The following is a 13,608-nucleotide window of genomic DNA, read 5'->3' as shown; positions in this document are numbered from 1 at the left end:
GGGGGGGGGTTCTAATGTGAAACATGGCCTTTTGAACATGTTCTGTCATACTGAATGCAGCCCACGCAAAAGCAGTCGATCAATGCGCCATGGCATGTTAGATACCACCCACATACACCACCGGTCAAAAGTTTTAGAACAACTACTCATTCAAGGGTTTTTCTTTATTTTTACTATTTTCTGCATTGTAGAATAACAGTGAAGACATCAACACTATGAAATAACACATGGAATCATGTAGTAAGCAAAAAAAGTGTTAAACCAATTCTTCAAATAGCCACCCTTTGCCTTGATGACAGCTTTGCACACTCTTGACATTCTCTCAATCAACTTCACCTGGAATGCTTTTCCAACAGTCTTGAAGGAGTTCACACACATGCTGAGCACTTATTGGCTGCTTTTCCTTCACTCTGCGGTGCGACTCATCCCAAACCATCTCAATTTGGTTGAGGACGGGGGATTGTGGAGGCCAGGTCAAATCTCCAATTTGGACTCCAAACCAAAGGGCACGCTTCCGCTGGTCTGATGTCCATTGCTTGCGTTTCTTGGCTCAAGCAAGTCTCTTCTTATTCTTATTGGTGTCCTTTAGTAGTGGTTTCTTTGCAGCAATTCAAACATGAAGGCCTGATTTACACAGTCTCCTCTGAACAGTTGATGTTGAGATGTGTCTGTTACTTGAACTCTGTGAAGCATTTATTTGGGCTGCAATTTCTGAGTCTGGTAACTCTTATTAACTTGTCCTCTGCAGCAGAGGTAACTCTGGGTCTTCATTTCCTGTGGCGGTCCTCATGAGAGCCAGTTTCATCATAGCGCTTAATGGTTTTTGTGACTGCACTTGAAGAAACTTCAAAAGTTATGGAAAATGTCAATATTGACTGACCTTAATGTCTAAAAGTAATAATGGACTGTCGTTTGTCTTTGCTTATTTGAGCTGTTCTTGCCGTAGTATGGACTTGTTATTTTACCAAATAGGGCTATCTTCTGTATACCACCCCTACCTTGTCACAACACAACTGATTACCTCAAATGCCTTAAGAATGAAAGAAATTCCACCAATTAACTTTTAAGAAGACACGCTTGTTAATTCAAATTCATTCCAGGTGACTACCTCATGAAGCTGGTTGAGAGAATGCCAATTATGTGCAAAGCTATCATCAAGGCAAAGGGTGGCTATTTGAAGAATCTCAAATATAAAATATATTTTGATTTAATACTTTTTTGGTTACTACATGATTCCATATGTGTTATTTCATAGTTTTGATGTCTTCACTATTATTCTACAATGTAGAAAATAGTAAAAATAAAAGATGAACCTTGAATGAGTAGGTGTTCTAAAACTCATGACCAGTAGTGTACGTTTTCTTGACCACCATCTCATCATATTGGAGGAAGAAATACAATACAATAACATACATAAAATTAAAGTGGGATTAATTATTTCAATAATTGTCTGTGTGCAATCATTCATCCATTTATTTATCTATTTGTGTATTTATTTATTTGTACATTTAATTATTCATTTAATTCAAATTACTGCAGCTTTTGTGTGTGTGTGTGTTTGTGTGTTAAAATCAATGGTGCAGCTGTGTGTGTCAGTGTGTTACCATTGTGTAAGTGTTTGTTTGTTGTTGTTGTGCCACAGTGCCACTGTCCCAGAGCAACACAGGGGTCATATTCGGAGCAGCAGTTGGCGGAGCGGCCATGTTGATGATTGTGGTGGTCGTCCTGCTCATACGCAAACGGTCAGCAACAACCTTATTTTCCCCCCTCTGCCCCTCGTCCTTTTTTAAAGCACATTCATAACACCCCTTCACTGGTTTCCTTTCACATTCATCTCTTTCCTTTGTCAATGCTTCAAATGACCTTTATTTCCTTTTAGCCACCTCTCCACCCCTCTCTCCCCTTATTCTTATGCTACTCTCACTCTATCTGTTATCTAGCACTCACTAGGGGAGAATTAGTGTTGAGTTTGGCTTGTCGTTGCTCAGTGAGTGTACTCTAACAAGTAGTGGATTTAAATTGAAGCGGGCCCAAGTGGCACATTGTTTTAGGATAAGAGCTGGTTGGCTCTTTCTGTAGAAGCTAGAGGTGACCCTGCTCCTTCAGCACAACAGCACACCGCCATCTCTGTCTGTGTCCTCCAGGTCTGTCTCTGACACAGCTTAGCAAACACAGACAGGCTCCAGTCTTTTATCAAAGTGTTCCCTCTGTGAATCGAGGTGGCACACACCAATGACTTAGGTGCCTTTTGAAACTAGCTGGAAATGAAAGGATAAAAAGAGAAACTGACAATTTTGGGGTTTTGAAGGGAGATGATAATTACTGATGTTTATTTTCTGTTATTCAGGAGAAGGCGATCTCATACAAGACAAGGACCAGAGGATACTTACTTCTCTAGCTCAGGTAGACAAAATAAAATAAGTACCCCCCCTGTGTCTGTCATGTATTTGTATCGTTCTTTCAATAATGTCCATCTATTCGTATTCTTCTCCAGAGCAACTGAAGCCGCTGAAGACCTATGTGGATCCGCACACGTACGAGGACCCCAACATGGCCATCCTCAAGTTTGCCAGCGAGATCCATCCCAGCCATGTGACCAAGCAGAAAGTCATTGGAGCAGGTGAGTGAGAACCCAGTTAAAACAATGTGCTTAGGACGAAGGTGTTAAAGGGATTTTCAATCCAAGTAAATCTCTGTTTATTTTCAGTTGCATTAGTGCTACAGTTTGAGCTCTTGAGTGACAGTGGGTAGACCATCCAGATTAGTATCAATGGATTAAGTCCTCACCCTGCATGTTTAGACATAATTTGGTGTGGCAATTGCTTGGCTTTGGGGACCAGTGCTTTGTCTCAAAAGACCCAAATCCGCAATAATAATTAAGATAAACAGAAGTATCTGAAGCAGAAAACTGAGTATTTAAGAGGCTATACTATACCTCATTGGGCCCAAACTCCTACTTCTCAGATGATGGGTTTATTGCAGTGTGACCACATCTGCCCTTTGAACCCCCAACCCCCCTCCCCCCCTTCCCACGACTGTGCTCGGCCCTCCCCTGTGTGACAGCTGATTCCCATGCTCCCAAACACGCCACAGGCGTCAACCGATTTTTTTACACAATCCCACAATAACACACCTCTGTGAATATCCCCGGGACAAAATCACTCATGACACCTTCCTTGTTTACTTTCCCCTTAACTAATTTCCCAAACACCTGAGACTTGAGAAACACTGCAAGCCACATCCCTATAAAGGATGGTGCTTGAAATATTGCTCAATCTTGTCATTGGGTTTTAAAACCATTTTCCTCAACGCCTCTAGGGGAGTTTGGAGAGGTGTACCGTGGTATTCTGAAAGCGCCAGGGCGGAAGGAGGGGGCGGTGGCCATTAAGACGCTGAAGCCGGGCTACTCAGAGAAGCAGAGGCAGGACTTCCTGTCAGAAGCGAGCATCATGGGACAGTTTTCCCACCAGAACATCATTCGCCTGGAGGGAGTCGTCACCAAATGTAAGAAGGCTCTGTTAGCCTACGACCTTTACCAAGAATAGTATTCTCCTGTGAAGCATTCACTTGACCTGTCTATATATAAATTCTATGTATATATTTCCTGTCTGTTTTGTGCAGTAGTTAACAGTATTTATGCCCTTTTTTTGGTTCCAGTCAAGCATGCCATGATTGTGACTGAGTATATGGAGAACGGCGCACTGGACAAGTACCTAAAGGTGACCAGGCCTACAGTACATCGTATGCAAGTTACCTTTATAAGTGAAAGACAGACATACTACAGATCAAGTTACCACAGCTTCAAAATATTTCTCTCTAACAGTATGTGTGCGTTACAATGTGTTTCCCCTTCAGGATCGTGATGGCGAGATGCCCTCCTTCCAGCTGGTGGGCATGATGCATGGCATCGCCGCTGGCATGAAGTACCTGTCTGACATGAGCTACGTTCACCGGGACCTGGCTGCCCGCAACATCCTGGTCAACAACAACCTGGAGTGTAAGGTGTCTGACTTCGGCCTGTCCCGAGTGCTGGAGGACGACCCTGAGGGCACCTACACCACCAGCGTGAGTTAACATTGCATGTTACAACGTTTGGCTTTACTCAGCTCTTGCAAACACCTTTGCCTTGTTAGCACTGTATTTCAGTGTAAACTGCTCATAGAGGACTGTCATTGAATTAGATGTACCTTAATTTAATTGAACAAAACAATGTATTTTTTGGGCTCTGACCTGAGTGTATTGTACACTTGGTTCCCCTCCAACAGGGTGGTAAGATCCCCATCCGCTGGACAGCCCCAGAGGCCATTGCCTACAGAAAATTCACCTCGGCCAGTGACGTGTGGAGCTTCGGCATCGTCATGTGGGAAGTCATGGCCTTTGGCGAGCGCCCCTACTGGGACATGAGCAACTGCGAGGTACACTACAATACTAATGCTAACGAAGCCAAACAAGGCAGGAAGCCTTATAGTTCCAATTAGAGCCACACTGCTGACACTAACGTAAACCAATGGAAACCCATGAAGTAACAGCTAACTGGAATGCTAGTGCCAACTATCATAACAGCTCAGTGAAACTCAATTCAAGTGTAGGGTCTCAAAGTGCACTGCCGCACTTCACGTAGTCAATTCTCTATTAGATAGAGAGGTACCATACTCTGGAATTATCTTCACATTGCCAAAACATCATCATCCCTCAGTAACTTCAAGCAAAGACTGGGGGTCAGCCTGATGAAACAAACTACTCAGTAATCTCCTCCATATAGCCTAACACTCACATGCGCGCACATACATTTACTTTTGATACTTAAAAGTATATTTACTTTTTACTGGGTGACTTTCACTTTTACTTTAGTCATTTTACCTATTGGGTACTTTTTCCACCACTGCTTTAAAAAATATGTCTAATTTTTTGTGGATTACTAATCAATTAATTTATACATTTATAATTTGTAGGTTTTGTTATCTGTTTTAACAAACCTTTTTTATTTGTGTACTTTTGTATTGTATAATAGTTTTGTGGTGTGGCTTTCATATCAGCCCTTGGGCATCCAACCACACCTGCACACTGTTTATTTCTTTCTGTTTTTTTTCTTTCTGTATTGTTGTCTATTACTTGTTTTCTTTGGTGTGAATAAACTAAACTTAACCTCTAGCCTCTGGTTGTCAGGTGATGAAGGCCATCAACGAGGCGTTCAGGCTGCCAGCGCCCATGGACTGCCCATCAGCCGTCTACCAGCTCATGCTGCAGTGCTGGCTGCAGGACCGCTCCAAGAGGCCCCGTTTCCCGGACATCGTCAGCCTGCTGGACAAGCTGCTCAGGAGCCCCGAGTCCTTGAAGGCTATCGCAGACTTCGACCCCCGGTATGAGTCCTTTACTCTCTAGAAGGAAATTACACAGCAAAGTATATCCATGAAACGGTGAAACCGAGTGGAGCACAAGAAAAAGCTAATTATTAGGAGGATAATGTGGCAGCATAATGTGTGCATGTTTAATAATAATTTGTTGGGTGCTTATATTTGTCCAATTTCACACATGTACTAGTGTGTGTTAACACTCATCTGTGAATTGGAAATGTGTTTATTGCATATCCCATCAGCCCTACTTTGGGCTCCCGAGTGACACAGCGGTCTAAGGCACTACATCTCAGTGCAAGAGGCATCACTATAGTACTTAGTTCGAATCCGGACGTTATTGGGAGTCCCATAGGGTGGCGCACAATTTGGCCCAGTGTCGTTGGGCCAGTTGTATGCCACCCTATAGGACTCCCAATCACAGCCGGATGAGATACAGCCTGGATTCGAACCAGGAACTATAGTGATGCCACTTGCACTGAGATGTAGTGCCTTACAAAGTTATGTTGCCTAGTTAAATAAAGGTTCAATAAAAATAAAATAAAAAAATCAACGGCAACTCTGGAGCAATTGCGGTTAAGTGCCTTGCTCAAGGGCACATCGACAGGTTTTTCACCTTGTCTGCTCGGGATTTGAATTGGCGACCTTTCGGTTACTGACCGACCGCTCTAACCACTATACTACTTGACTTCTCTGTATGTGTGCTGGTGTCTGAACATGTTTTAGACACAAAAGACAAATATCTGTCAGCTTCCCCATAGCTGCACCAACCGGTTTTTATCTCACTGTTTCCTCGCTGGGTAATCAGTCATCTCTGTCTATTGTCGGGCAGCTGGTGATGATGATCACTCATTCTGCCCTACTTTCCCTCCTCCAGCGTATCCATCCGCCTGCCCAGCACAAGTGGTTCGGACGGCTTACCCTTCAGGTCGGTGTCAGAGTGGCTGGAGTCCATCAAGATGAGCCAGTACAGTGAGAACTTCACCTGCGCTGGAGTGGTCACCATGGACCAGGTGCTGCAGATGAAGAATGTGTGAGTAGTGTTTTTTTTAAAGCTTTTTATTAGATTTTTGTGGGACATTCTGTCTGTCACTTAATGATGATGTTCATCAAAACAATTGATCACAAACAAGACAAATCTAAGATTGGATGAGAGTATAGGAATATATTAAATAGAGATGTATACACTATTTGCACAATGTAGAACAACTGGTTCCCAAGCTAAGTCCTTAGTTTTCCAAGTGTTTGGGGTTTTTGATTTTGAAAAAGGAGCTTTCGACAGCCAGAGAACCGTTTACGGACAATATAAACTCTGGCCTCTCTACAACTCAAGAAAACTAGTGAGATGGAAAAAAATAATGGAGTGCGAGAAAGAGCAGGCTCGTTTGTGGTGGCCTTGTGGTGGTGACTTGTGATTTGCTCACTCCCCTCTCTTTCTCTCTCCCTTCCTTTTTTCAATTATTCCTCCATCCCTCCTTTGCCCACACCAGCAGCCCGGGGCAGCACTTCTGCAGCAGCCTGAAACCGCTGGTCCTGGCTGTGTAGGGCAAAGGCCCTCATGGCTTATGCAACATGAAAGGAAAGGAGGAGGAGGAGGATAAGACGAGAGAACAGCCACTACACTAGAAGGGGCAATGTGGAGATAAGGGAAATTAAGAAAGCGTAGCACATTTGTGGATAAGGAGAGGACTTTGCACCAACGCACACCCCAAAAAATGAACAAAATACCCAGACGAAGGCACTGTAACCAGAAATATATCACTCATTCAATAAACACAGTATCTGGGAGGTAGATAGTCTACAGAACATATCTACCGACAAGGTTTTCCTTTTAATCCTAAGAAAGAGGGCTGTGCGGAAACGGGAAACCTCTTTTGAAGTGTGTGTCATATTCCATGGTGAGATTTTACGGTCCCATGCTCCATCTCTTGTCATCTGGAAGCACTCGACTGAACTATTTACGACACTCCCTCTACTTGCCAGGCAACTGATTCATAGGCGATATGGAGAATCCTCATTAACTAATTAAGACTGTAATTAAACCTGGAAATGAGGGACTTGGATGTGGCACACCTTCACCAGATTCTGTCACGTGTGCCTGTCTGAGGGGTTTGCCTCATGTTTGCCCTTTCTTGAAAATTAGAAACTGTCCTCCTGGCTAGTCCCTAGAGGTTATTTTCAATAGGGTACTAGCTTTGCTTTCACATCCAGTTTCATATATATTACCTAAAGGAAGGGAACACTGAAGAATGAGTTTGAAGGGAATCCAAACCAGGTCAAGGTGTGAATTCCTCCGTTGCTATCCAGTGGCTTTATATCTGAATTGCTTTCTTTTTCACAGGGATATCAAGAACATTGGCGTAAGACTGCCCGGCCACCTGAAGAGAATTGCATACAGCATCCTGGGCTTGAAAGACCAGACCAGCACCCTGAGTGTATTTGCAGTGTGACCCAATGCTAGTGGTGCAGGAATTTGAGTTGGACAGCACTCTGACTGAACTTTGAACTCTGTGTTGGACTGGACTGGAGCGGAGCTGCGGGGACGGCTTTGGACAGACAAACTGAAAACTTCTTAGGGGCATGGTCTAGCCAAAAGAGACTGACAATACTGTGCAATCTTAAAGATTTCTAACAGACTTGTTAAGCGTATCTAAAAAATAAAAAAAAGGAATGGAGTATTTTTACAACAATAGATGTATTGATTAGACTGTGTATATTATATACTGTATATATGTTATTATCCATGTCAGTTGTATAGATACAGTTCAATCCCCAATCTTTGTTAATATTTTGTTTGCATGCTTCCCCTCTCTCCCCTGAAACTAATCAAGTCATAAAAGTCTTGGAATAGCTTGTACCGAGGTTGTCTCTTGTTTCCATAGCAACTAATATTGAGAAGAGAAAATTAAGAAGTCACAAAACCACTTACACCAAAGCAATTATTTGTGTGAAGTGGACTGCTGTGGCCTTTTGGGTATGAGTTTGGCGGTGTTTGTGCCAGTGAAATGCATTGTGGTCCATGTAATCTCTTGCTAAACTAATGAGAATGGACTCGAAGCAGAGAGTGGACCTGAATGGGCCTGGGCAGGACGTATGTTAACATGATGGTGCATTTGTGTATGCCACAGTCTTGAGGTTATTGTCTTAGTCCAGTTTGGGATGTTGTTAGCTGCTGTTGTGCCTTATCTGGGCTTGATTTAGATGTTAAGCTATCATATGAAAATAACGTGAAAAGATATGAGGTACTCCTCATGTTCAGTTTAACTGGCCGCAAACGCTTGTGTTAATTGATTGGGATCAAGAACATCACTTACATTGAAGCACTTAAATAAGTAACAATTGGGATGAGTTGTCTCATCTAAAACATCTATCTATCTTGCCATTATTATTATCATCATGCCATAGGAAGATCATTTGAAATAAAATGAGGCAGCTGAAAGAATTTGTTTATATTTGGGTCGTTCCACGAAATTAGTTCTTTTTCGTCCCTTTGATATTTTAAGTAGACATTGTGCACAAATAATAAGCATGTTATATTTAATATAGACCACATGGAAAATACAACAAATCTGATTTTTTTATGTGAATGAATACTTGATCAAGTGCCAAAATGCATCATTTTGACATGTCCCTCAGTTTATCCTCTTTGACTCCCTAGGAAGATTTTAACCCGCTCAACCCCAACATTTGTCCAAATGATCACCATCATTGTAAGCCCTAGTTATTTTGTGGCTTTGACAGTCATTTCTGAAGAGTATTATTTATTTAATGTTGGTGATTGCATTACTTTTTTTTCCTTTTTTTTTTAAACACCTGTCCCTTATTTTATGGTCAACCCTGTTATGTGAAATGAACTCTCGTTTTAATATGGTGAAACTATTCCATGTTGGAAAAAAATTGTTTCAAAAGAGACATTGAACGTTTAATAGTCAAATCTGAGAAGCAGGTGAGCTAGTTCTACTCATTTGTCCGTTTTGTGTTGGAAAACTGAGTGGGTCGAGTATGATACGTCCACCCTGTTACCCATGGATAGACAGGCTAGAAATCTTTTAACAATTTCATGGTCTGTGAAATTGCCACTGCTGCACACAAGCTTCCATTCCCTCTGTCACAAGGGGATTTATGGCTGCTTTAAGGTTAAGTCGTCAACCCTGTTACTTTTTGACACTTAATAAGCAGTTAATATAGTCATTTTTTAATTTAACCTCTGAGATGGGGATTTTTTAAAATATATATTTATAATTTGAACATGTGCTCTTTATGATGGAATGTTATAATTATGTGAAATAAAACATTTATTTTCACCAAGTTACGCTACTCAAAAGGTACCTATTTGGTGGAACGACCCATTTAATGATGGATTTAATTTTGAAAGGTATTGTGTCAAGCTTTATCAAGTCAGGATTACAGGCCTTTTTTCAAAGTGGTTTGAAAATACAAATGCCCAACATGTTTGAATTAAATAGATGATTTAGGATTAGAAATGCTTGTTGTGATGATTTCAGAGAATGTAAAGTGTAGTTTGATATGCAATTTCAATGTGACAGTAAAAGTATTTTTTTTTAAATCACAACTTAGATTTACCATTATTTTCTTGTTCTAATTGCTTTATCCTTATTTCTTATTTGGTGTTTAGTAACAAGTGTTTTATGGGATGGAACAATTTGCTTTGAGAATGCAGATAATAATACCATTGTATTATTTTTCCTCTCAATGCATTTCATTGATAAAGTGCTTGCTTCTGGCAATGCCAAGAAAGTATCAGTTTTCTTCAGTCTTAATTGACCAGCTCATCCATATCCAATAGTTTCCCCAGATCAGTTTGTGCTCTTGCCAACATACCAAACAATAGAGTTGGCAAGAGCACAAACAGATCTGGTACCAGCCTATATCCAAAAGACTGTGTGCATCATTTATCCCAATGCTCTAAAAAGATGACGGTTTGTTAGTGACTCTCTCTTCACTACTTGACTTTTTGCTTTAACTTTTTTGGATCGTCTTATTTCACATCTTATGCTCCTTGTTTCATTTATGAATATAGAAGTCTATAGTACTTTTTTTTATTAGTTTACTAGATTTTCATTTGGAAAAGGGATTTTCTGGGGGGGAGGGGTTTATTGCCTTTTGTATAATTGAACTTTGTAAGCATATTTTACTGCTTTTTATAGGAAAATTAAAAATTGTATGTTCAATTTAGGTAACTTTCATCAAAGTTACATCACTCTTATTGTTGCTGTCTTACAGACAAATTAACAATTTATTGATTTCAAAAGTAAACTTTGTTTTATACTTTATTTAATAGTCTATTTATTTTTTACTTGTATTTATTGTTCATAATTACACTGAGCTGGGCTTTATTTGAAATTGAAGGTTGTCTTGTCATAAACTATTCGTTGCCCTTCATTCATATTTGATTCCATTCGTTGCCGTTGACCAATGATTGACGCGCCAAAAAACACCACTTACAATAAAGCCTGAAATTTGACTTCCTTTTGCATTGTTCACTTATTGATTGTATTTTACACACACACAGTACTGAGGATTTAGGTTTTCTGGATCCTTGTTTTTTTCCCCCAGATTGGCTACATGGGAAAGAATGTGTAAACTAAACCTGGATAGCATTTTAATGTGTCTGTTTACTCATTTTGAGTCACAAACATCTATTTGCTTATGTTAAAGAGTAGAGCGTTACAATAACTTAATTCCAGTATTGGCTTGATATGAATGCAGTTCGTGTCAACATCACTGAAATAATTTGAGATAGAAAGGGCATTAGATTATCATAGCAAATAAATTAACAGTGAAAAGTTGGACTTGATAACAGATTAATCACAGTTGGTCCAAACGTTAAACATTCTCAATTTCTTGATCATTATCTTGTGTTTTTGTTTGTTTCAAAAGAGATGATATCTTGATCTACAATTAAATGACTTTCCCCATTTGGGAAATCACCAGCGTAGTATCAGAACTTCTCCCAAGAACTTTAGGCTTATGTTTAACTCAAAATAATAAGACCGATCATTAGCCACTTACTCAACTGGCATCATTGACTTTTCGAGATTTAAGATCTCTAATGAGTCGGGTCAAAATGCAGATAACTGAAAACCGCTGTGCCATGCAGTCTAGCAAGACCAGACCTGCCCTTCTCTAAATTGCACTTTGTGGTGTTGACCAAGCCTCTCCTAATCTCATTCAGGCTGACCTTGGGGTCTGGCATTGTCCATTTTGAATTAGCTGGGATTGATTAATGCAGGTAACGAAGCCTATAATGCCTTCCATTAGATAAGATGAACATAGGAGAAAAGTTATGTAAATGTTTAAATACGGAATTAATATAGCTGGGAAAGTTGGCCAACACAGAACTAACAGGTAGACCGAGCATGGGAACAGTGATAGTCATGTAAGCATGACCTTGTCATGGTCTTTGTCCTTGACTTAGCCTAGAACACAGTGTGTGTTCTAAGGCGCATGCAATGCCTAGAAATGGTCAAGAAAGTCTACCATTTTCCATCCTTAGGGTTCTCATATGTGGTGGAACCTTTCTTTAAATGGTCCCAGAGTGAAAAACAAGAGCAGAACCACAAGCTATTTCTTTGCTAAATGTGTGTATCGATGTTTGTGTGGGAATCCATGTGAATGTGTTTAAGCCAACAAACAGTTGCTGTGACTACACAGACTGAATTGACCTTTTGTATTTGTTTTCTTATTTTTGTGCTGTGTCTATGTATCCTGACAGGGCCCTACACACTGATACTCCAACACACATACAAACACTCACTTCATCATTTGCTCAAACACACATAATATGCACATGCATTCATAATGACCCTAGACACACTCACATACAGTCATCATATATGGCGGCATGTAGCCTAGTGGTTAGAGCGTTGGACTAGTACCCGAAAGGTTGCAAGATCAAGGTAAAAATCTGTTGTTCTGCACAGAACCAAGCAGTTAACCCACTGTTCCTATGCTGTTATTGAAAATGAGAATTTGTTGACTTGCCTGGTAAAATAAAAAAATGTTTATCCTTTATTCTGTTTATCCTTTATTCTGATGCCTAGTCACCTTACATACATATCTACCCCTATCGATCCACAACTGCACATTGTGAATTTGGTACTGGAACTGACCTTGTAAGTATGCTTACTTACTTTATCGTGTTTTTCTTATTTATATATCGTGTGTTTTTGGTCTACCTTGTTATTTTTAGTATTACATTGTTATTGATTAGTGCATTCTTGGGTTTGGAGCAAGAAAGGCATTTGACTGTATTACAACATGTGACATTAAAACTTGAAACTTTTCAGTGACTGTATGTAGAGTAATTTCATTGTGCGTTTGTGTGTGTGTGTGTGTGTGTGTGTGTGTGTGTGTGTGTGTGCATGCATGCATATATTTGTGCGCGGCTTAGCTGCAGGCCACAATAGTATGTGTGGTGATTGTGTTGAAGGCTGTGAGTCGATGCCTGCGAATGGGACACATGGTTAAAGTAAAGCCTACCCTGTGGATTCTTCTGTGTGGTGGCCCGCTGTGGCTTTCCCTCTTTTTAGCTTTCCTGCTTTTTGTGGCTTTAAAGATGTCTCTGTTCTTCTGGAAAATGGCCATTGTGGAAAAGAAATGACCATGCTACTGTTCATGTATGACTTCTCCCGTCCACTCCTTTTTTATTCTGCCATACTCTCATTTTCATGTGTGGATTCAAAACCGGCAACACCGTGGAATTTACATCCATACTAATTTTAGAGATGGGTTCCTGACCAAAAAACACATCCTCCAATTTGTGTCTATATTGGTCTTCCTTCTTATTTCAGCTCTCCTTTCTTTCCCTTACTCTCATGCTTTTGAAAATGATTCTCTTTCCCCAATTTTCCAGTTTTCTTTGCATTTTCATCTAAAAAGTCCTATAAGATTATTGCAGTGTTTCCGATTGCATACATTTTTTGGGGTACTTTTACCCCTTTTTCTTCCCAATTGGTAGTTAGTCATGTCCGATCGCTGCAACTCCCCTACGGACTCGGGAGAGGCATGCCTCCTGCAAAACACAGCCATGCCAACCTGCACCGCTCACTTAACCCGGAAGCCCGCCGCACCAATGTGTTGCAGGCAACCGAAGTCAGCTTTCAGGTTTTTTTATTTATTTATTTTTTATTTTACCTTTATTTAACCAGGTAGGCAAGTTGAGAACAAGTTCTCATTTACAATTGCGACCTGGCGCCCAGGCCCACCACAAGGAGTCACTACAGAGCGATGGGAC

General features: G+C 40.6%; 1 protein-coding gene across 1 annotated transcript in view; it reads left to right on the top strand.

The window, feature by feature from the left end:
• The window catches only part of epha2b (eph receptor A2 b), a 32,024-nt gene extending 21,188 nt beyond the window's left edge, over positions 1–10,836 (top strand). The window contains exons 8-17 of the mRNA XM_021566383.3: positions 1,643–1,742; positions 2,348–2,403; positions 2,495–2,620; positions 3,319–3,504; positions 3,658–3,719; positions 3,856–4,065; positions 4,266–4,415; positions 5,167–5,360; positions 6,229–6,384; positions 7,693–10,836. Coding sequence (XP_021422058.2) covers positions 1,643–1,742; positions 2,348–2,403; positions 2,495–2,620; positions 3,319–3,504; positions 3,658–3,719; positions 3,856–4,065; positions 4,266–4,415; positions 5,167–5,360; positions 6,229–6,384; positions 7,693–7,801 — 1,349 coding nt within the window. The 3' untranslated portion in view covers positions 7,802–10,836. The remainder of the gene's footprint in view (positions 1–1,642; positions 1,743–2,347; positions 2,404–2,494; positions 2,621–3,318; positions 3,505–3,657; positions 3,720–3,855; positions 4,066–4,265; positions 4,416–5,166; positions 5,361–6,228; positions 6,385–7,692) is intronic.
• The last annotated feature ends 2,772 nt before the right edge of the window (positions 10,837–13,608 follow it).

Source organism: Oncorhynchus mykiss, chromosome 16, assembly GCF_057628025.1.
Source record: "Oncorhynchus mykiss isolate SJ-2025 chromosome 16, ASM5762802v1, whole genome shotgun sequence".
Classification (NCBI taxonomy): domain Eukaryota; kingdom Metazoa; phylum Chordata; class Actinopteri; order Salmoniformes; family Salmonidae; genus Oncorhynchus; species Oncorhynchus mykiss.
This window is presented reverse-complemented; position numbering and strand designations above follow the sequence as displayed.